A 20474-nucleotide genomic window follows, 5' to 3' on the forward strand; every position below is an offset into this window, starting at 1 on the left:
GGGTTTTTTAAGGGAAGAAGAAAAACCGAGTGAACGATTCATTTCTTCCTGCAGAAATGGAGATCCGGGCCACGGTGGGATCCTCCAACGAGATCGAGTAGAAGGACGAAGGACTGAAACAGCAGCGTAGGATGCATGAACCCCCCACCCCCCAGTGCCCCCCCAATGGTTGTTTTGCACATCGTAGACGACTGAAAAGCGTTGTCGACTCCTGACTGTCTGACGTCTGTCTGAACATGTGGACAAAGGAAAGGCGAAGTAGTTGTACAGAGCAGAACATATCGGTGGCGTCACGGCGGCCTCTCCTGGCTGCACTGTAGCGGCGCGGGAGCTGCTCAGTGGTGCTTTTCTTCACATTTATATGCATTAGATTAATGCTCACTGCTCAAATAAAGCAACAAGGTCCTTCAACACCTCCGCCTGACTGAATAATTGATGGTAATAAAGGTTACTTTTGATCTTTGATGGCTGAAAAAAAAAACACTACAATGAAGGCAATATATTCAAATTTATTTCAAACACTTACATAGACTGTACAATTCAATGGAAAAGAGAACTGAGCGTTAAACCGTTGCAAAGTTTCATTTGGTCCCTCCGACGGGCGTCACATGATACACGTCCCGTCGTTGAGGTATTTCATGGACTCCATCTGCTGAGTCATGGCCAGGACTTCGTGGAAGCCGGTGCTCAGTCCCGACATGTGCTGGAAGTACGCCTCCTTCTCCACCTGCACCGACAGGTTGTTCACCCCGGCGTCTTTCAGGATGGCCGTCACCTGCGGCGGCGGCGGAAACACGGAGATTCGTTTAAAGAAGAGAAGAGAGAACGGCGGCGGGTGGAGTCTGCAGCGGAGCCCGGGAGCCGACCTGCTGGATGATCCTCTGCTCCACCACGTCGGACATGATCTGCAGGTGGATGGTCCCGGCGATCATGCTGGCCGAATGCCTCCAGAAATGAGGATCCCTGTATGACAAAACTCCTTCGATCTTCTCGATCTGAAACAAAGTTTGGAAAAAATTTGAAAATAATTTTTGTTCCATCGTAATATAAATACATTTTATATCAGTTTACATTAGATTGAATCAGTAATAGTAACTACAAATGAATGAAACACTACATCCTTTTTTCCCGGACCAACTGCATGATTCAATACACCACCTGGTGGTAAAAGGTGGGATTACAAGATAAACTGTATCTCAATAACATCAGTTCACTGTAAAGAACAGAATTAGCAGCTGTTTGTTTTAATCTGCAGTTAGTTCATTTTGAGAAGAGCAGTCATTACTCGGCTGGAATTAAGTTTTCCTAAGTTAAAGACAGACTCAACTACACCATCTAGTGGTCAAAGTGGTATTACAAGGCAAACTACTAATTTTCAATTCAATTCAACTCAGCTTTATTTAATTTTCTCATGTTGATGCTGAAGCTGTTTCATATGAATTGGAAATGTAAAAAAAAAAAACCCAAAAAGGATTGCTTAGAAGACTTGAAGTTAATTAGAAAAATAACTTTTATATATTTTGTTTAATAAACCTAAGTAACTCAAGCTTCTTTGTTTTATTTGTTACAATTTCAGCTTTAATTCATGGAGATCCAAAACAGACTGTTTTTGTTTTAAAGTTTTTCCTTTTCTAAACTGTTTAAAAAACTGGAACTCATAGCTAGCATGACTAAAGACATAATCAATGATGTAAACCAATTTTCTGAAGTGTTTTTCCTTTGTTGAAGAAATCTATAAATCCTCGCCGTGCAGTCTGATCTTAGGCTGGACGGCGTCAGGACTGTGTGACCTCTGACCTTTTCCAGCGCGCCGTTCAGGTCCTTCTCGTGTTCTGGAGGAGTCCGCAGCAGGAGAACCTCGCAGGCGTCCTTCAGCAGCGGGATGACGCTCAGGAAGATGAGCGTGGCGATGAAGAGCGAGCAGATGGGGTCAGCGATGAGCCAGCCGAACTGCCGGATGAGGATGGTGGAGATGATGACGCCCACGCTGCCCAGCGTGTCGGCCAGGACGTGGAGGAAGACTCCTGCGGGCGGAAGGGCAGCACGTGAGGGGGACACGCATCCAACGCGCCTCGCCGGCGCGCCGACAGACACTCACCTCGCATGTTGGCGTTCATGCCTCCACCTCCCGAGCCGTGGGAATGTCCGTGTCCGCCGTGTCCGTGCGATGCGTGGGAGTGGCCGTGACCCCCGTGACCTCCGTGACCTCCGTGACCATGACCCCCGTGGCTGTGCTCGCCGTGGGAGTGTCCGTGGTGCGAGTGTCCGTGGTCGTGCCCCGAGCAGCTCTTGCCTCCGTGGGAGTGGGCGTGGCTGAAAGCGCAGATCCCCACCAGGTTGACCAGCAGGCCGCCGACGGACACCGGCTGCAGAGCACAGAGGTCACGGGGTCATCGGGTCACGCTAAAACTCAGACCTCAAAGGTCCCAGAACTCAGGTTGAATATTACTGCCCTATGAGATCAATCTACAGCGAGTTCAGCTGGATGTTGCGCTCTGAACCATCTAACTTTGACTCTTTCTGACGCGTGGCCCGATCCCGGTTTATTTCACCTCGTTTGACTTCATGCTGCGGATGTTTGACTCCTGACCTTTACAGACTCAGAAACGGCGCATGTGCTCGGCAGATGTTTGTAACGGGAGACAACGCCGCCCGCATCGCATTTTTAAGTCAGTCTGTGTGAAGCAGAGCCAAAGATGTGTCTCTGAATGTATTAAACCTGTTTCATTTTCCACCAAGGGGGGTGAAATACATGGCCTGTGAGCGAGAATCGGCCGGGCAGCGGGCCGAATCGGGCCATTTGAACTGATAAAAGTACAAAAATTAGATTAATTAAATAATTAGGCTTAGGGCTTTTTTCACTTTGAAAACTGTACATGGCGCTTTATGTTTAAAGAAAATCCAACAAGGTCAAAAAGGAAATCCTTTCTCTGTGTTTGATTCCCAATCAAGACGCTCTGGTGAGAAATCAGTGACTGCAGGAAGTGATGATGCTGAAACTTCAACAATGACTTTAAATTCAACTTCGGAACTGATTGATTGATGACTATAACATCAACATAAAGCCAATTTAAATGAAACCGTCTGGTGCAAAATACAGAGAAAAGTCAAGGAAACTTCTGAAGGCCGAATTATCTTAAAAGGTAAAAACTGAAGACCGATCGGTCTGTAGATATTTCCTCAGTGGCAGGAGGAGTTTACTCACAGTCAGCATGTCTGTGTTGATGTTTGGAGGATCTAACAAACGAGTGACCGACTCCACGAAGACAAAGAAGGCGATGACCATCAGGAAGAGGCCGTTGATGAATCCGGAGAGGATCTCCACCCGTCCGTACCTGAAACGGAGCAGGAGTTTATTTCTCGTAAGCCTCAGTCTGGGTCCGGAGTGTTCTTTTTAATTTTTTTTCCAGCTGAAGTTGGACTCTACCCGTAGGAGAAGATCCTGGTGGCCTTCCAGCGGGTCATGAGAGCAGCGAACAGGCCGAGGACCAGAGCGGAGCAGTCGAACAACATGTGGAAGCCGTCAGAGATCAGACCCAGGCTGTTGGTCCAGACGCCATAAAACAGCTCCACGAAGGTGAAGGCCTGGAAGAAAGAACACAGAGCGGCCATCTTAACGCGAGCCAACTCCACACAGCCCAACCTGCACATCCTGGATTTATTATCAGAACGGCAACGAAGAAGACCCTTATTACAGCTTCACTCTGAAGTCAGTTTCTTCAACATATTTTTTCAACATGTCAAAAGGTACAAAACATTAACTTGTTAGTAAATCACAGTGACGGGATGTGGGGCTGTTTTCTGAGAGTCCGTTTTTTTGACCTGATTAATATAAAAAAAAGAACTCCTTTTTTCCTGATTTTTTTGTTGCTTAAAAATATTTACCAAAAAAAAAAAAAAAAAATGAAAACATATGTATCAAATTGATTTCATAATGTAAATAATATACATTATATAGAGAGCTACACATTTCTTTTTTCAGCAGTTTGGTAGAAAAACCCATGAATTATAATATTTACAGTGATGAATTTGTTAAATATCACACTGACTGAATCATCTCCACAGAGCAGCTGGGGCGTCTTACACCATTTCTTTTTCATTACAAACTGCAAACAAACCGGTTATCAGACTATTGAAAATTTTCAACAAGATCCTCTTTACTTTTATTTCAAACAGAAAAAAATGTATTAAGTTTCTTCTTATTATGGATATAAAAGGAGCTGTGTTTGCTTTTATGCTTAGAAATATGAATTAATGATTTACTCTATGTAAAAAAGACATGGAAACATAAAGCTCCATGTAAAAATGAATACATTTCATATAAAGGTTTTGCTGTGTATGGTGCATTATTACTCAGAAAGATTCAATCTCTGATTGTATGTTCAATATATCTGAACTGATGATCATTTACAGTGATTCAACACAAAGAACCTTTAAGAAACGCACAATAAAATGTGAATAAAAGACTAAAAGAGGAGACTAAAGAGAAGCACAGCTAAGTCCCATTTACACCATAACATTTCTCAGCACCACTCCTGGATACCGATCCTGACAGTGATGCTAGAGCGCCTAGCTTTAACCGAGTGACCTCCGCAGGAGGCCTGATAACGAGACCGGACATCACCCCGCGACCCACCAGGTTGAGACAGAGGAAGTAGAAGATCTGCCGGGAGTCGTACTCCTCCAGGATCTGCTTCAAGGAGTCTTTGATGAACCGAGGGAGCGACTGGGACGTGTGCTGCAGGGCGTCGCCCATGAAGTTATAGAGCGGCGTGCCTTCGGGGGAGTAGCCCACCAGCGTGCCCTTCTGGCCCTTCTTCGACGGGGACGAGAGGATGCTGGACGCTGCGGAGGGATCCGGGTTAATCATTCTGTGTGGACGCCGCATTTAAAAAAAAGAAAAAAATAAAGTGTGGAGGAATCCACGACGACTCACACATGATGAAGAAGACGGCGCTGACGAGCACGCCGCCGGAGAGGACGTGCTCCGTGCTGAGCTGCTGCGGAGGCTTGCTCATGGAGCGCAGCTGGTCGGTCAGCGGGTGGGTCCAGAAGTTGGCGAGCAGCAGGCCGCTGAGGAAGAGGGAGACGGCGCCGTAGCGGGCGCAGCGCGGTGTCTCCATCTTGGCGTTGCAGACGGCCTCCACGTAGAACTCCAGGATCATGACGGAGAAGATGATCATCCCGAAAGGCAGGATGAGGGAGGACCATGACTCCACCTTGCTCTGAGGGAGAGACGAGCAAAAACGGTCAGGGCGGGGAGGATTTCAGGTCGCTATTTTTCTTGGACGCGATGTGTGAACTCACCTCTGTGCTCACTGACAGCACGACGACCCAGGGCAGCAGCACCGCCGCCGACACCAGGTTGTCGAGGGCGTAGAGGCGCTTGGCTCCGCCGATCTCCACGGACAACTTCCTGGAGACGGTGTGGAACCCCACCTTCAGACACAGAGAGGCCACCAGCAGCACGACGCCACCCTGACGAGACAGAGAGGGAACAAGTGGAGCCTCCACATAAACACACAGACAAAAGGGCGGGGCGCCCGGGGCGGCTTTACTTTGTGATCCGCCACTCCCAGGAAAGAAATGGCCGTGTAGAGGAAGTGGGTGAGCGCGCTGTCGTGATGTCCTTCAGCTGAGTTCAGGCGGAGTCAAGGCAAACAGACAGATCCCAGTTAAACACACACACACACACACACACATACACACACACACACAGCAGACGTAGCAGCAGATGAAGCTGCAGCCTGGAAGGATACGGTGCTCGGCCATCTTGGCCATGAGATCGTCATTGTCAAACAGGAGGAGGGAGATGACGGCGATGATGAAGAACGCGGCGCCTCTCGTCTGCAGACAAATCACAACATCAGTCTGGTGAAACACTAAATCCAACACAAACTCACATCGAACTCAATGAAATTCAAAGTGAGGCATTTTTTTCAAGCAGTTTTCAGGTTTTTCCACCAAATAATTTTTGTCTGGAGCCGTTAAACATAAAAAAGCTCTGAAATGGGGGGAAAAAAAGCCATACATACAAAAACTGAGGCCACGTTCATTAAGTGTCAGGTAAATTTTCTTAACATTTCATAACAATTTTATAACATTATGAGCTTTTATGGCCTTGTTTTAGAGATCACTCCTCTTTTTTCCATAGATTTTCCCACTTTAGACACATAGCTGTTTACAGCTGCTGTGTTTTTATTTGCTATCGCAGTACAGGCAGTTTTCTTTGTGTAAACGTGTAAAGCGTCACGTGTAAACTGTGGAGTCCTACCTTGGCCGGACCGCCTCCTGAATTAGTGAACAGGACTCCGAGGAGAGCGAGGACGACCACGTCGCTGTGCTCAAAAAGCAATAAAGTCCTGTAGAAGACAGAGTTTGGTATTAAAACCTGACACACACGCACACGCACACACACACACACACACACACACACACACACACACACACACACACACACACACACACACACACACACACACACACACACACACACAGTGTTTCAGTATGTGACTGGTGAATCCATGGAGACGTCTTACCGCAGCGGTCCACACAGAGTGAGACCGAAAAAGCCGAGGAGGGAAATGACACAGCTGAAAATAGCGTGCTTTAGTAACTTTATCCACTGCAAAGAAACAGAGTTGGGAAAAGGGAATACAGATTATTGTTAAGAAAATACAAGGAGCTGAGATGATTTCAGTGATTTCTATGACCTGCTGCTGCTGAATGAAGACTGAAATGCACAGAAAGGTTCTGTATCTGGGAGTCTCTAAGTTTTATCCTCATAAAGATCCCAATATATCACTTTCCTCTCTGCATCACGACAGCTCCGAATGAAGTGAATTACAGCCCCTGCTTATGACACTGCCAGGTTGGAGGCATTACGCAGCTTTTGGAGTGTCTAAATCTGCTTTATTGTTTTAGAAAACATCTAACACTCCCGACAAGAGGCTATTAGACAAAGAGGAATCAGCTGGAAGAGAAGGAATCACTCTCACAAACCTGTCTCTTAGAGATGACCTTTCCAGATGAAAAAGGCTTTTGAAAGAATAGCAGGACAACGGCACTCCTAATAAATAAAAAAAAATCGCAATGTCAACAGTCAGGGATGCAGTTTTGGGTCTGAAAACATTATTCACACAATGAGATGAGGTGCACTTACCCTAATTTTAAAATAAAGATGAACTGAACTATATGCACGGCTTTGAGGATGTCGTATGATTCAAAGATCCCGAGAGCCTTCAGGACCTTCGAGATGACCAGTAGCACGATGTACCTGGTTAACCTGAGAAGACACAAAACACGTGTTTCTCTCGTTATTTTATTCAACAATCCTCAAATACATCTTCCCAGGACACAGGAAGCAACATAGTATTAGAGAAACATGCATTTAGGGATATCACATGACAACAAGAGGCTCAACAAACTCAGTAGAAAGGCCAGTGACGAGGTGGTGGAGGAGATAAACTCTGTACAGTTAGTCTCAGAAAGGAGACAATTACTCCAGTGATTTCAGTCTACATCGAAGTGTTCGTGATGAAATACACCAAATATCTCAGAGTGCTCATCAACACCGATGCCCTCTGTAAGAAGGTTCTGTTGATTGTTACTGAGGGTGTTTTGATGCAATCAGGCTCAATCAGCCGATGAGGAAGGCCAGAGAGGATATTTGGATGCAGATGGAGTCTCTGGAGTTTCAGGCATGAGGATGGTGTGTAAACCTCAGGTCAGCCAGAGACTCATCCCACAGGAAGTCAGACCTGCCTGTGGCCTTCAGATTTTATAAATTACTTATATTCTGTATGACTTTTAATAAATAAACAGAATCAAATAAAGTTGATGTTGGAATATTTATGCTTTTTGATATTGGAGTTCTAAACACCAGTCCTCCTTCTCTTCTGGGACCCAGTTTAGTGCAGAACACTCAACCTTTTGTGTATATTGTATATGTTTACATAACTATGACAAGAATCGTGCAACCGTGAATCAAGTGAGGTCTTCGTGAAGGCAGGTCTGGTTCAGGGTGCAACATGTGTCCCAGAGATCTCCTGGTGTTATTTATTCAGTCTAATAGCAGAAGGAAAAGCTCTCAGACTCACCTTGAGTCCGGCACCTCCACCATGCCCAGCCTGCCTCCGGACAGCACGTTGCTGCTGTATTTCTCCTCCATTTCTCCCCAGAGAGCTCCTTCACCACCAGAGAGCTACAACACGCTGCTCCTGCCTCCCCTCCATCCTCCTTCCATAACGTTTCTGCTCCGAAACTGGACACAAGCAATAATCCGAAGTCAGCTGGACGCTGCTTCTGCCTGTTAGCCTGTTAGCTTAGCCACCTCACGAGCCGGTATTTGAGCTTCGAATGTGCTCAAACTCACGAGCTGCGAGTCTTTTTCCTGCCTTTATAGTTTCCGATAACCCACAACAATAACTCACTGGTTTCAGCGCTATAGAATTAAAGGAATAAAATAGAATAAAAGGCGAGTTGCCGGTTTTTCATACTAAAGCTCCGACACTTCCGGACACGGTAAACATTACACGTCACCGCGAGGAGGCTGCGTGCGCACTGCGTGCGGAGGTTGCCAGGTCGGGAGACCTGAGCACTGCGTTCGGGGGATGCCAGGTCGGACAAGTTTCCGGCTTCCTTTGGAAGAACCTAAATAGAATAGAATAGAATGGAATTGAAATACAAAAGCGGGAGAGTGTCATTGGACTGGTTGTACACTACTTTCCGTAAAATTATAATATTTATATATTTTTTAGAAAATAATCCAGATACATTTTTGAAATAGTTTCCACTATATAGCAATAAAGGAAGAAAAAAAACTACTGTGTCCTCTCACTCATATCATCAGATACTTCATATCATCAGATAAACTGCTGCACAAGGATTATGACTATGATGCATCACTTTCATTTAATTTGTTCTTACTGAAAGTGCAGTGGATCATGCTAAATGGATCTCTTTCTGTCCATAGTGGCATTCTTTTTTATTTCTGTAAATAGTTGTTGGATAAGTGAGACAGCCAGTGAATTATTTTTCTTCATTTTACCTTAGCTCCAGATTTGACAGACACACACAGGTATCCGTTTTCATTCAGCCAATATTTGGTGGGGGCTTGAGGTCCAGAGGTGAGTTGTTCGTACAGATTTCAGTCCTCAAGTCTGTGTTGGTGTCTTACAACTTTGCTTTAATAATTTGCCACTGTTTGTGTTTAAGTGGCCTCAGATACTTTGAGCTTTTTTTTGGACATTAATCTGGAAATCAATGTCAGTAAAGTTAGTTCCTCAGTTTTTGTTAGGTTGACATGTCTTTGAATTAATACACATTTTAAAAGTTTTGTCAGAGCTCCACAGAACAAACTAGACATTTGATTTTCTTTATGCAGATTGTTTCTAGCATCTCCAAAGCTCTGACCACTGATGGAGTCTCCTCAAACATAAAAAAACATTAGTTTTTTTTTTTTTATCTAAAATTTTATGTCTGGACACTGCAAACACAAACAGATGTACTGTTTGCTATGCATCTTGATCAAACTCTCTTGGGGATCCGTTTATAGTTCAAAATAGATTTTGAGGATCCCAAAAAGAGTTTATAGTCCTTGATAGACCAGGAAGTGATACACATGCGCACACACACATACATGACCCCATACACATCAATGTACTAAAACACACGCCATCAAATTAATACACATGATGTAACTGTTCAGACAAATATCTCCACATATTTATCCATGTTTGTTGCTGTGTTTGGTAAAATTATCACCTGCCAAGCACCAATGGCGGGTGAAAAATTAATTAGATGTGGAAAACAAAAACGCACAATGGCTTGTGGTCGATGGAAAATTTGAACAGTACATGAGTTTTTGTTTTTATGCTTTCGACCATTTCTGATGACTATTTCGACGCTGGCGGCATGCTGTAAAGCGATCTGGTTCACTAGCAATGGCGTGGCGCCAGCTGCTGGAGTTCTGTTTATTCCCTCTGAAGAAGCGTGGCGGGGCTAGCGCCGAGTTTAGATGCGGCCAATTTGTTTGAGTCCACATTTAAATATCCTCACTAACCTGACAACTGAAAAAAAATAAGCACAATCTCAAAATGCTTTTTCATAATCTTTTAAAACAGAATGGCATGTCTCATCTTGTAATTTCTCTGAATTTAGTTGCATCCAAAAATAAGTACTCGCCTTAAAAATAGAACTTCAAACTATCACGTCACTGATTTCTTGACTGAATTTGAGTTTTGTGGCCATTATTAAAACTGATCCACGGTCATTAAATTGAACACTGACATGTAATGCAACAGTGGCGTTACATAAATATGGCAGTGCGCCTTTAATCTTCACAAGATTTCAGCACTGTGCGCATTTGTTAACCGTTATGACTGAAAATGAATGTGTTTTATGAAAAAAGGTCAAAGACGTCTCAGTTCTCGTTGCTCAGATAACAGCTTTATTGGAGAATATAATGCAGAAGCGTTTCCTCGGTGTCTAGAGCCTCAGTGAGGCCCACACAGTCCCAGCAGGACTTCCCGGAAGTGTTCTTTGGTGTCGTGCTGTAAAACAGAAACGGGTTATACGCTGCTGCGTCTGCCACAGGAAACAAAACGAGACTCTTCCAGTCCGACTCCTACCAGTATGTCCTCCTGGATAGGCCGGCCGTACATGCCCCGGTACTCCTCCACGATCTTCTTCAGGTCGATCTCCGAGCGGCTCACCAGGATCCTGATCAGTGTGTCCTCGCATGTGCCGTGACCCTGAGAGCACAGCGGAGCCGTCAAGTCCCAGATCACACTGCGAACAGTGCGCTCACCCCAGAGTACCGTTATGCCGTGGCTTTGATCAAACAGTGCCGCTGTGAAAGCTTCTTAAGTTAATATTTATATCCATTTTACTTCACTTTCTCAGGTAACAAGACAAAAGTTTCAAGATTTCAGAATCTATTCTATTTTGAGCATGTTCTTGTTTCTCCATCTTACATGCAACACATCACTTTTTGCAACTTTTAAGCCATTTTTCTGCTCGTCTCATTCGTTTCATTGGTCTTGTATCATTTTGTCAGGCAACTGCTGCATTTGAAAAAGATGAAGATTTCAATTTTGTCGATTTTAAAAAGACACCTTTCATTAAAAATCAGTTATAAAGCCTGTGGAGATAATTTAAACATTTTAACACAGGGACTCACAAAACTGTCAACTTTCTGTAAGTATAGATCCAAGTCCAATTCTTGCTTTTAATTCTCGCCTGACACATGGTGAATGAGCAGCACAGACTAACTCTCACCTTCATGGCATCGTGGAGCTTCTCAGCAAAGTAAGCCGGCTTGTTCCAGGCACATTTCACTGGACATCAAAAAGAAAGACGCACAGACATGGTTAACTGAGCATCACAGAGCCTCATGTGGAGCGCAGCTGCTCCTCTTTACAGTGCAGTCATCAAAAACCTAGTGTAGAAAAGAAGCGCTCGTCTTTATTTGTATTTACTCCAGTGAAATGAATACACATCTTTACTCGCTCCCTCTGCAAGCCACATGTTGAAACGGTACCATCTTGTTCCATCCAGTGTTTATTGGTTCCTGAAACTGCTCATTTAACTGGAAACAAATGTGCAAACATCACTGCTTTTCCTCTGCTCACCATGGGAGCTTCATTTTGCATATTTAAGCAACAAGTCAATTCAAACGACGACAGATTAACAATCATCAAGAGGAATCAGAGGTAAAATAATGAAAACAAAAAGATCTTTCTCTCGCACACTGAAGAATTGTACATCACAGACAGATTATTATGAAATCATCATTTTAACTGAATCTAAAAAAAAGACTAATGATTGGGGGTTTCTGGACCTCATCGTCAGTCATGTGGCTACCTTTCCCATTCTTCTGGAAATCACATTCATAGTTTGGTCATTTCCCCATTCATCAGCTCTGCTTTATTTCCCTCGTGTCAATCACAGAATTTATTCATGGTACGTGAAGGGATCTTGCTTTTTGCATGAACAGATTCAAAAAAATAAAAGAAAAAAGAAAACCAATAACCATCCTTAAGTTCCAATTACAACCAAAAATTAAAGACTTTACGCAAATTACAAATATTTTAAATGCAAGCAAAGCAGAAAGGTTCAACTTAATTTGACAGAGTTAGGAGATCAAACTTACTGCCTCTTCAGGTTCTATTGTGGAAGAGCAACTTGCACAAACAAGTCACCTTTCATGCAGTCACGTAGAAGGTTCAGTTCACTGACGCACAACGTCCACTTACCCAGAGCAAGGAAGCAGTCCTTGATGTCTCCACGCAGCTCCTCTCGCATGAGTTTGGGTAACGAGATGTCTCCCAGGTTGTCTTTGTAGTACTGGAGAGCTGGAGAACAGACAAAATTTATTATTGGACCTAGAAAGATGGTGAAAGACCCACGAAAAGCTTCTTTGAAAGAGACGGGTTTCAGCTTTCCCACTGAGACCACCCTTGTATTTAACCATCAATCATGCTATTTTAATTTGGTCTTCGTTTCCAATTAAACTCCAGGATTTTGAAGCCTTTCTCTGAGGAGTTTGAATGTTCTACCTGTGCACATATGGGTTTATCTCTATTCATGCACGGGAATCCAGTGTAGATCAAAGTGCACATGGTCAACAAGTGCCTGGATGGTTTGTTTTATGTGTGTGTGTGTGTGTGTAGATGCAAACGGGCTCAATAAGGTGTTGAGCAAGGCCAGCGAGGGTGTTTGAGTGCAGCTGGAGTTTCTGTAGCAGCTTCACACAAGAGTATGGTGTGCAAACCTCAGGATATGAAGGAAGAACAGCCTCCAGAGACTCATCCTACTGGCACTGACATTTTTGTCCCTGGAATATAATCAAAGTCGCCCATCTCTTATTTATCAAATGACCCTCTTTTGCACAAAGACGAGCATCTGTATCACATTACCCTCAATGCCTGGTTCATCCACAACAGCCAAAACAAACCTAATCTGAGCAGACTCTACGGTACCCGTGCTGCCTGCGGGTGTGTCCTGCCAGCCGAGAGCAGTTCCACCTGTTTGTTCAGAGGCGTGTCCCGATGAGTCAGAGCTAACAGCTGTGAGACGTGTTTCCAGCACTCACTTCGACGCAGCTGAGGGCCGCTGCGTTTTGTCAGGATGTTGATGAACGTTTCCTCGCAGATGTCTCCGCAGCTCTCGCCTTTTTCAAAGAGAGTCTGGGCAAAAAGAAAGAATTAGAAGCTCAAGTGAAATAAGTGAAGCTGTTCCGGTTCCACATGGCAGTGGTTTGCACTCTCTGTGAGATGATCCCCCTGTTTGAAATCCTTTCTGAACACAATTTTCATGATGAATGCAGGTTTTCTCAGGTTATTCTGGTTTCCTCCCACAGGCCAAAACAATATGCTGGAGTTTAATTGAGGACAAAGATGAAAAACGCCTGAGGATGTCTGACTCTCCTAAAGTCCTGTGATATTCTGATGATTCTGCTGGACCTTCACTGATAATCAGTGCAGATTGTCTCTGGAGTCCTATGATCTTAAACCTGGATAAAATGTCCCAGAAGTACATGGATTGATCACTAGTGACTAATTTCTAATAGATGAAAAAGTGTTCAAGCGGAGATAAAATTAGAAGACTGTGGTCCAGCTTCCCCAACAACACCATCTCAGGGTTGATGGAGCTGATCACACCATGGATGGAGCACCAGTCCATCACAGGACGAAGACGAGCACACACACATCCAAGGACAGTTCACATCAAATGCATGATTTCTGGACTGTGGGAAAAAAACTGAATACTTGAAGAACATCTATCCATGCACATGGAGAACATGCAAACTCCACATACAGCAGCTCCCCGAGGCCCAGACTTGAACTCCGTCACGGTGAGTGCTAACCACTACTCTGTTCAGTCCTGATAAAATAACTTCATTTACCATTAAGTGGTACGAAAAAAGCACTGCAGATAAAAATGTTAAATCCTTGTACTTCATGGAAAGTGAATTAATGCTTATATGTGTTGCTCTATTTACTTTTTTTTTCTAATCCCACCTGCTTTCCTGAACATTTAGGAGCTCAAATGTTGAAGATTGAAGGACATATAGTATAACATGTCATCGGCGTATAGATGTATATCTAATGCGTTTCCTCTGGCTAGTTTGCTGGATTTCTTTTAAAGTTTTGACTGAAGAAAAGAAAAGTAAAAATCTGAAATTTGACTTCACCTTTGCATCTTCTCTGACCAGGTCCATGTCCACTTCAGTGTTCTCGTCTCGGTTTGGACTCAGCAGAGCCAGAAGAGCTTTGCGAAAGTCTCCTTCGGTCTCGTCAGTGATGACATGCTCAAGGTCCGGTCCGTACACTGAATGAGGACAAAGTCCAGTCACCGCAGACAACTTCTAGGTGAGGAATTTATTCCAGATTTACCCGGACTTAATGTAAGAAATCTGAAAATAGAATCTGCATTGAGACCAAGAAACAGCAGAGCGACTGACCTTCTTTATAGACTCTCTTTATTTCCTGAATCTCTTGGTTTGTTCTGGTCACCAGGATCTCCACCAGGATTTTCTCATCTGTACCCAAACGCTGGTGCAACAGAGACAGTATCAGAGGGGAGGAAACCAACCAGTGACACCGCTGCTCTAAACAGACAATTTGCGGAAAAAAACTCAAGACTCCAAAATTGTGACAAACAAAATAATATAAATAGTTCAAATCAACAACAGCCTCACTGGTGACTGGTTAATAGATTTCTCTATAATTGTAAAACTGAAAAATGTCACTTCCTGCCCAGACAGTAACACGGCCCTCTAAACGGCCGATCATGCGTTACCTTTGTTGCCTTTCGGATCAGGTAGGAGTCGAAGAGAGCCGGCGCCAAGAGCAGAGCCAGGGTGACGTCCTCTAAATCTGACCGAAGAGCCTCTTTCAGGTCCGTGTCCAGTTTCTGGAAAAACACAAAGGATCTACCTCAGACACATGCTGGGAATAAATGGAAACAAAAGCCTTTTTAAAAAAAAAAAAAAAAAAAAACTGTTTCAACTGTAATGGGAGGTGCTGTAAAATAATTGTATTTACAGAAAGGTTAAATGTACGAGGGCTGTAGGATCTGAAAGGTGTTTGCATGTTCAGCATATAAACATAGCATTTCTAATTCTATCCACAAGCAAAGTGCAGTTCACTACTAAAATATCAACGCTACCACTCCAAAATGATTGTTTTTGAATGGCTACTGGCTACTGATGCTGCTGTGTGAACATTCACCTCATTTGTCTTGCAAATCTGTGCAGGCTGTGTGCATTTGGAGTTCGTAGGGAATGATAACATCTAAAAATGGCCTTTCATTTTTCAGTTTGTTAATTTCTTGTCACAGCACGCGAGCGGCCACATGGGAAATGACTCCACGCCATCACTCACGTGTCCGGTGGACGCTTCGTAAACCGCTTTGATCTTCTGCCGCTGCTCGTTGTTCCTCCTCACCAGGACTGAAATGATCACGTCCTCGTCCACGCCTGCAGGGCAGAGGCCCCACATGAGATTTCACAGTAGTTCCCATTCAAACTATTGTCACAATGTGGATCAGTGCGGGGCTGCTCAGTCTGGGATTTGAGTCAGGTAAAAAAGAAAATGCAAATGTGCTTAAATACGAGTAAACCAAGAGCTTTCTGGTTGTTGCTTATTGTACTGAGCTTGTGAATTATAAATTACCAGAATTATGCTTAATGACAAAGAAGAAATGAAATTTCAATTTGGATAAGATTTAGGAAGTGTATTTAAATGCACACAAATGAGTGAAACATTGTTTGTTGTGGCCTAGAATACAAATTTTTGAGAATGTTTTTTGTGAAAATACAGACAATTACAAAAATAACCACAATCTCAACATAAAGATAATTTATTGAAATCCTCTGGTGCATAATACAGTGAAATGTCAATAAAAGCAGTGACATAATGCATGTTTTGACTGAGAAGCTTTCCACCATTTTCAAACGTGAGTCAGTACAAACCTTTACTTTTGATGGCATTGTTCAGGACTGAAGCGTCATTGCTGGCGCTGAAGTTCGGGTACGGGGCGACTGTCCCATAGTACTTCGGCTTGACTTTACCCTTCACCTAGAAGAAAACAAGCCAGTTCAAAGCTTCAGAAGTGGAGGCAGCATTATCCAAACAAACCATTTCTCAGCAAAACTGTACCTCGAAAATGTTGGCGATGGGGTACTCACTTTGACCGTGTCGTCCTCATCTTTATCCGGCCGCAGTTTATCCAAGAACCTCTTGAACATCTTTCAGCTGGTAGATGCAAAGAGCTCAGCCTGGCGAGAGGGAGGAGGACTCACTCCAGTCAGACGTTCAGCTGATTTACATGTGGTTTTCCCAAAGGTCTAACAAACCCTCACCTGTTCCGAAGAGCGTCCTCACACCCGTCTGGAGCCTTCGCACGGTACCAGCAGCGTCGAGTCCCCACCCTGCTTTGAGCGCAGTATTATTTTCAGGTGAGATTATATTCAACAGCACAGGATCGGCCAATCATCTGCCTCCTCTCACTGTACTCATGCGAAGAATAGACGCCTCCGACCGGTTCTGCGACTCTTCTGTTCAGACTGGAGTTATTTCACCCTTTACTCAAACACCACATTAGTCACAAAACATGCTAAAAGCAGTGACCAGGTGACGCCAAGCATATATTTTTCAAAAACATGCCCGTGACGACTAACTTTTTGGCACGGCTCCTTGACAGAACCTGATGAGCCACATTTCTCTCTTCAGGCGTCGAAGAGGAACAGCCCTGATGTCAAACATCAAAAAGTACTTCAGCTGAGAATTTCACTTCAGACCTAAAATTATATTTCTTATTGTAGAGCTCATCTCTGCTGGAATCAGGAAGCTGCGAGTTTCACATGTACACGGCGATGCCCGTTTCACGTCGAGTAAACTGGTCCTCAGTTTCTTGAGGTTGGAAGCCAAATCCAAACCACACAGTAGGACGTGGATGCAATAGGTTCAACAACACATTTAGTGTAGGTTGACTGCATCAACTGAAAGTTAAACAGCTACGATCAACACACATGGATGACGATGATGAACAACCTGGAAGTTAGCATCAAACAGGCCCAAAGGTTGACCAGAGGAAGGGAAAACACCAAACAACCTACAAGATTAACGAACCAGACAAACAAAGACAAATCGTGTTTGCCAATCCTGTATTAAAGCAAAGGACTTGAATTGATCAGACAGAACAACACAGCACAAACAAGCACAGTCAGATTTATAGCATGAAAGCTGCAGAGGATTTAAAAATAACAAATAAAAAAAGGTTAAACTTACAGAGGATGAAGTAACCGATAGAGAGCTGCAAGGACTGCTGGAGAGTGAGGTGAAAAATGCAGACTGAGGGAACGAGACACAGGTGAAACATATCAGGGGGGCTCAACCAATCAGTAAAGAGGAAAAACAGGAAGTGAAGATTCACAGGAACACCATGAAAATGTTTTGGACCATGTATGTTTGGCACTGTTAAGGAATTAACCTAAAGAAAAAGACCAAGAATCAGAGGCAGGAAAAGGTTGTACATTTAAATCAACAGAAGTTCCAAACTGAAGGGTCTCAGGTGTTATTCAAAGATTTCTTCAATGTTATTTGAAAGTCAGTCATATAACAAACTTCAAAAATGAAAACGCTCTGTGAACTTTAACTCAGTGGTCAGTGGAGGACAAAAGCATGTCTTGAAATGGGCTACATTGATCAAAACATATCAGAACAGTCAACTAAAACAAACAACCAAGATGTTTTGTGTTCATTCAAACACATTCATTGGTGGTAATACTACAACAGGAGATTGAACATATACCAATTTTATTTTACTCCTGGGATCTCTCAGGGAAATTACAACCAATCAGATATTCTGCTGATTCATACAAAATAACTGATCACATATTTATGGTCTTATCGATATAGTCTTGTCTTATATAACATTCTATGTGGACTCTGTGATTAAATATCAAATTAGACCCCTTAAAGTTTGCTGATCAGACCTGGAAGATAAACTTTTTGTTGTGGGCAGAGCAGAAAAAGCACCTGGAGAAACCAAAGTCCTATGCAAGGACTCTACTCCCTGGCTTCTCCTCTGCTTTATTAAGATGCAGCCTCACATTTTATTTGAACACCTTGCGTCTCATTTTGTATTACTCGCTCACTTGGATCATTATTCTTTACACAGCAAGCTGCCGAACGTCACTGGAAGGCAGTTATACACTGTCCTCCTGAGTCTTCTTCAAGGCAGAGACTCAGGTCTCACCTGCTTTTATGGAATGGTTTGAAAATAATGTCTGAGATTTAAACATATTAAAAAAATCAAAAAGATAATCATTGATTTTAAGAATAACAATGAAATACCAGAAGAAAGAATAATTCAACACAAATCAACATAAACATTGAGATGATTGGACGGATGGAGTGAGGCAGACTGAACAGCGACTTGCAGTTCCCGCTACGTCCACCAGATGTCAGCATGTATCCAGGCGCTGTTTGTCTTTCTCTGAGGGAGCGAGAGAAGAAGCGGCTCCGGAAGCTGGAGCTCGGAGTGTGGGCTGTGTGGCTGTTTCTCTCTGAGGAAATACTTCATCTCCTGCTGCAACAATGACTTCAGTTCGGGCTTTGAGGGAGTTTATCAACGAGAGACTCGCTGCTGTCGCCGGAGAAATCTTCGCCGTGTTTGAACAAACTATCGTCCAGTACGAGGAAGAGATGGCTCGTCAGGACAGGCTGATCCTCAGCTTCCAGCCTCACATCAAGCTCCGCAGAACAGGTGTGAGCAACGTCTGAATTAAATCCAGAATCTGACACTGCATGTCCTTTTTGAAGCTAGCAGACAGAAACGAGAGGTGGAGCTGTTACTCATAATATTATTTACAACCTCACAGCAGCCCAGCCCACCCTCTCACAACACACAGGTGATTATATTCTTATATATTAACTTAATATCCACGCCCACATCCACCTGACCCACTACACCCCTACTCTGTGTGATCACATCGTAAATGAACCATCATAATCAATACCAAACATATGAACAGTAACAAACCCTAACTTTAATGCTCCTCACATTTCGTCCATGGCTCTCTTGCTCAATGAGGGATTTTAAAGCAGAAACATTCAGTTCCTTTTTTGTAATATAATTTAAGAAGTAATGTAATTAACCTTCATCTTGGAATTTTTTGTCTCTGCAGAGCTCCCACAGCATCATGACTGTACAGAGGAGCAGCTCTATAAACTGGAAACAAACTACTATCTCGAGCAGGGAGAACCAGAACCTCCACAGATCAAGGAAGAACCTGAACCTCCAGAGATCAAAGAGGAACAAGAATTCCTACCGTTTCAAGATTACCAGGAGGAACCAAAGCCTTTACAGATTGAGGAGCAGGAGGAACTCTGTACCAACCAGGAGGGAGAGCGGCTTGTACTGAAGTTTGAAGGTGAAACCTTGAAGGTTCCTTCTGTTCAGGAGCAAAGCTACCAGACTGAACCAGAAGTAGCAGACACTGAGCAGTTCCTCTCTCTTGACTCTGAAGTCCATGATATGAAAAAACATATTGACTCAGAATCAACTAGAAATGCAGAGATGAACAAAATCAGCGCATTTCAAAGTGACTGTGTGGAGAACGTTCCTGTGTCAGAGAATCAGGCTGAGTGTGAAAAGATTCTTTGTGAGGAAATCTGTGGGAAAACTGTCCGTAAAAAACGTAAATTATGTCAGAACTTAAGAAGTGTCACTGAGAAGAAGATAGTTTGTGAAATCTGTGGTCAAACTTACAGCCGACAGACTGAATTGTTGGTCCACATGAGAACTCACACAGGTGAGAAGCAGTATGTTTGTGAAACATGTGGGAAACGTTTCACAGAACAGGAAAAACTGTTGAACCACATGAGAGTTCATCCAGGTGTGAAGCCGTTCTCTTGTAAAATATGTGGGAAATGTTTCAGTCAACCATACTATGTGATAAATCACATGAGAACTCACACGGGCGAGACGCCGTATTCTTGTAACATATGTGGGAAAAGTTTCAGTGTTCGATGCACTTTGTCGCGCCACATGAGAATTCACACCGGAGAGAAGCCGTATTGCTGTGAGGCGTGTGGGAAATGTTTCAGTATACAGAGTAATATGTTGGTTCACATGAGGATCCACACAGGTGAGAAGCCGTTTTCTTGTAAAATATGTGGGAAAAGCTTCAGTCGACATTGTACGTTGCTGCGCCACATGAAAATTCACAAAGAGGCGAAGTCATGAGAGACTCTGGAGATCAGTCAGGAGTTAAATCTTCAGCCCAAAATCACAAGGCATTCTGTGTTTTTATTTTTTTATTTTTATTTTTTAAATAGTCTCATTGACTTGTCATGTGTCCTTAAGCTTCAGTTGTAGCTTAATAGCGTTTCCTGCTGTTCACTGGTGGACTTATAGCAAGATGATGCATCAAAAGTAAATCTGATAAATAACAAGACCCA

At 43.5% G+C, this 20474-nt stretch overlaps 4 protein-coding genes across 6 annotated transcripts in view; 2 read left to right on the forward strand and 2 right to left on the reverse strand.

Moving 5' to 3' along the window:
• The window catches only part of mamdc2b (MAM domain containing 2b), a 13907-nt gene extending 13507 nt beyond the window's left edge, over positions 1-400 (forward strand). The window contains exon 15 of the mRNA XM_030084703.1: positions 55-400. Within this exon, the coding sequence (XP_029940563.1) occupies positions 55-101 (47 nt within the window). The 3' untranslated portion in view covers positions 102-400. The remainder of the gene's footprint in view (positions 1-54) is intronic.
• The window catches only part of LOC115382817 (zinc finger protein 391-like), a 20704-nt gene extending 231 nt beyond the window's left edge, over positions 1-20473 (forward strand). Inside the window, exons 2-3 of one of the 2 annotated variants that reach the window (XM_030084730.1) lie at positions 18583-18777; positions 19199-20473. In XM_030084730.1, the coding sequence (XP_029940590.1) occupies positions 18609-18777; positions 19199-20259 (1230 nt within the window). In that variant the 5' untranslated portion in view covers positions 18583-18608 and the 3' untranslated portion in view covers positions 20260-20473. Of the gene's footprint in view, positions 1-18548; positions 18778-19198 lie in introns of those variants that run through there. The other variant, XM_030084729.1, reaches the window with a different exon arrangement.
• On the reverse strand, positions 489-8541 carry slc30a5 (solute carrier family 30 member 5). Its single transcript, XM_030084702.1, has 16 exons — positions 8100-8541; positions 7163-7285; positions 7003-7069; positions 6540-6625; positions 6275-6362; positions 5760-5847; positions 5559-5635; positions 5308-5478; positions 4937-5225; positions 4637-4845; positions 3428-3585; positions 3206-3335; positions 2099-2366; positions 1798-2024; positions 867-995; positions 489-775 (listed from the first exon to the last, which is right to left on the reverse strand). Exons 1-16 carry the CDS (start codon positions 8168-8170, stop codon positions 605-607), a joined length of 2352 nt encoding a protein of 783 aa, XP_029940562.1. The 5' UTR covers positions 8171-8541; the 3' UTR covers positions 489-604.
• On the reverse strand, positions 10424-17316 carry LOC115382823 (annexin A1-like). 2 transcript variants are annotated; one of them, XM_030084740.1, is made up of 13 exons: positions 17298-17316; positions 16370-16438; positions 16196-16285; positions 15980-16085; positions 15390-15484; positions 14806-14919; positions 14468-14558; positions 14198-14334; positions 13097-13190; positions 12258-12356; positions 11281-11339; positions 10632-10754; positions 10424-10553 (listed from the first exon to the last, which is right to left on the reverse strand). In XM_030084740.1, the coding sequence occupies exons 3-13, from the start codon at positions 16253-16255 to the stop codon at positions 10497-10499; spliced, it is 1035 nt and encodes a 344-aa protein (XP_029940600.1). In that variant the 5' UTR covers positions 16256-16285; positions 16370-16438; positions 17298-17316; the 3' UTR covers positions 10424-10496. The 2 variants fall into 2 exon arrangements, with proteins under 2 accessions (XP_029940600.1, XP_029940599.1); XM_030084739.1 differs by having other exon boundaries at positions 16370-16441; positions 17298-17313.
• Position 20474: the final 1 nt, after the last annotated feature.

This window comes from Salarias fasciatus, assembly GCF_902148845.1.
Source record: "Salarias fasciatus chromosome 7 unlocalized genomic scaffold, fSalaFa1.1 super_scaffold_4, whole genome shotgun sequence".
Lineage (NCBI taxonomy): Eukaryota > Metazoa > Chordata > Actinopteri > Blenniiformes > Blenniidae > Salarias > Salarias fasciatus.

What these genes read in the sequence shown, in the direction of transcription:
- LOC115382823 (XM_030084740.1), bottom strand. Translation starts at nt 16,255, where the DNA reads ATGTTCAAGAGGTTCTTGGATAAACTGCGGCCGGATAAAGATGAGGAC. An exon ending in ATGAGGACGACACGGTCAAA is followed by an intron (nt 16,086 to 16,195) that starts GTGAGTACCCCA and finishes GTTTTCTTCTAG; the next exon opens with GTGAAGGGTAAAGTCAAGCC. An exon ending in AAAGAGAGTCTATAAAGAAG is followed by an intron (nt 14,335 to 14,467) that starts GTCAGTCGCTCT and finishes GTCCTCATTCAG; the next exon opens with TGTACGGACCGGACCTTGAG.
- slc30a5 (XM_030084702.1), bottom strand. Translation starts at nt 8,170, where the DNA reads ATGGAGGAGAAATACAGCAGCAACGTGCTGTCCGGAGGCAGGCTGGGC. An exon ending in CATGAACGCCAACATGCGAG is followed by an intron (nt 2,025 to 2,098) that starts GTGAGTGTCTGT and finishes TTCCGCCCGCAG; the next exon opens with GAGTCTTCCTCCACGTCCTG. An exon ending in AGCAGAGGATCATCCAGCAG is followed by an intron (nt 776 to 866) that starts GTCGGCTCCCGG and finishes CCGCCGCCGCAG; the next exon opens with GTGACGGCCATCCTGAAAGA.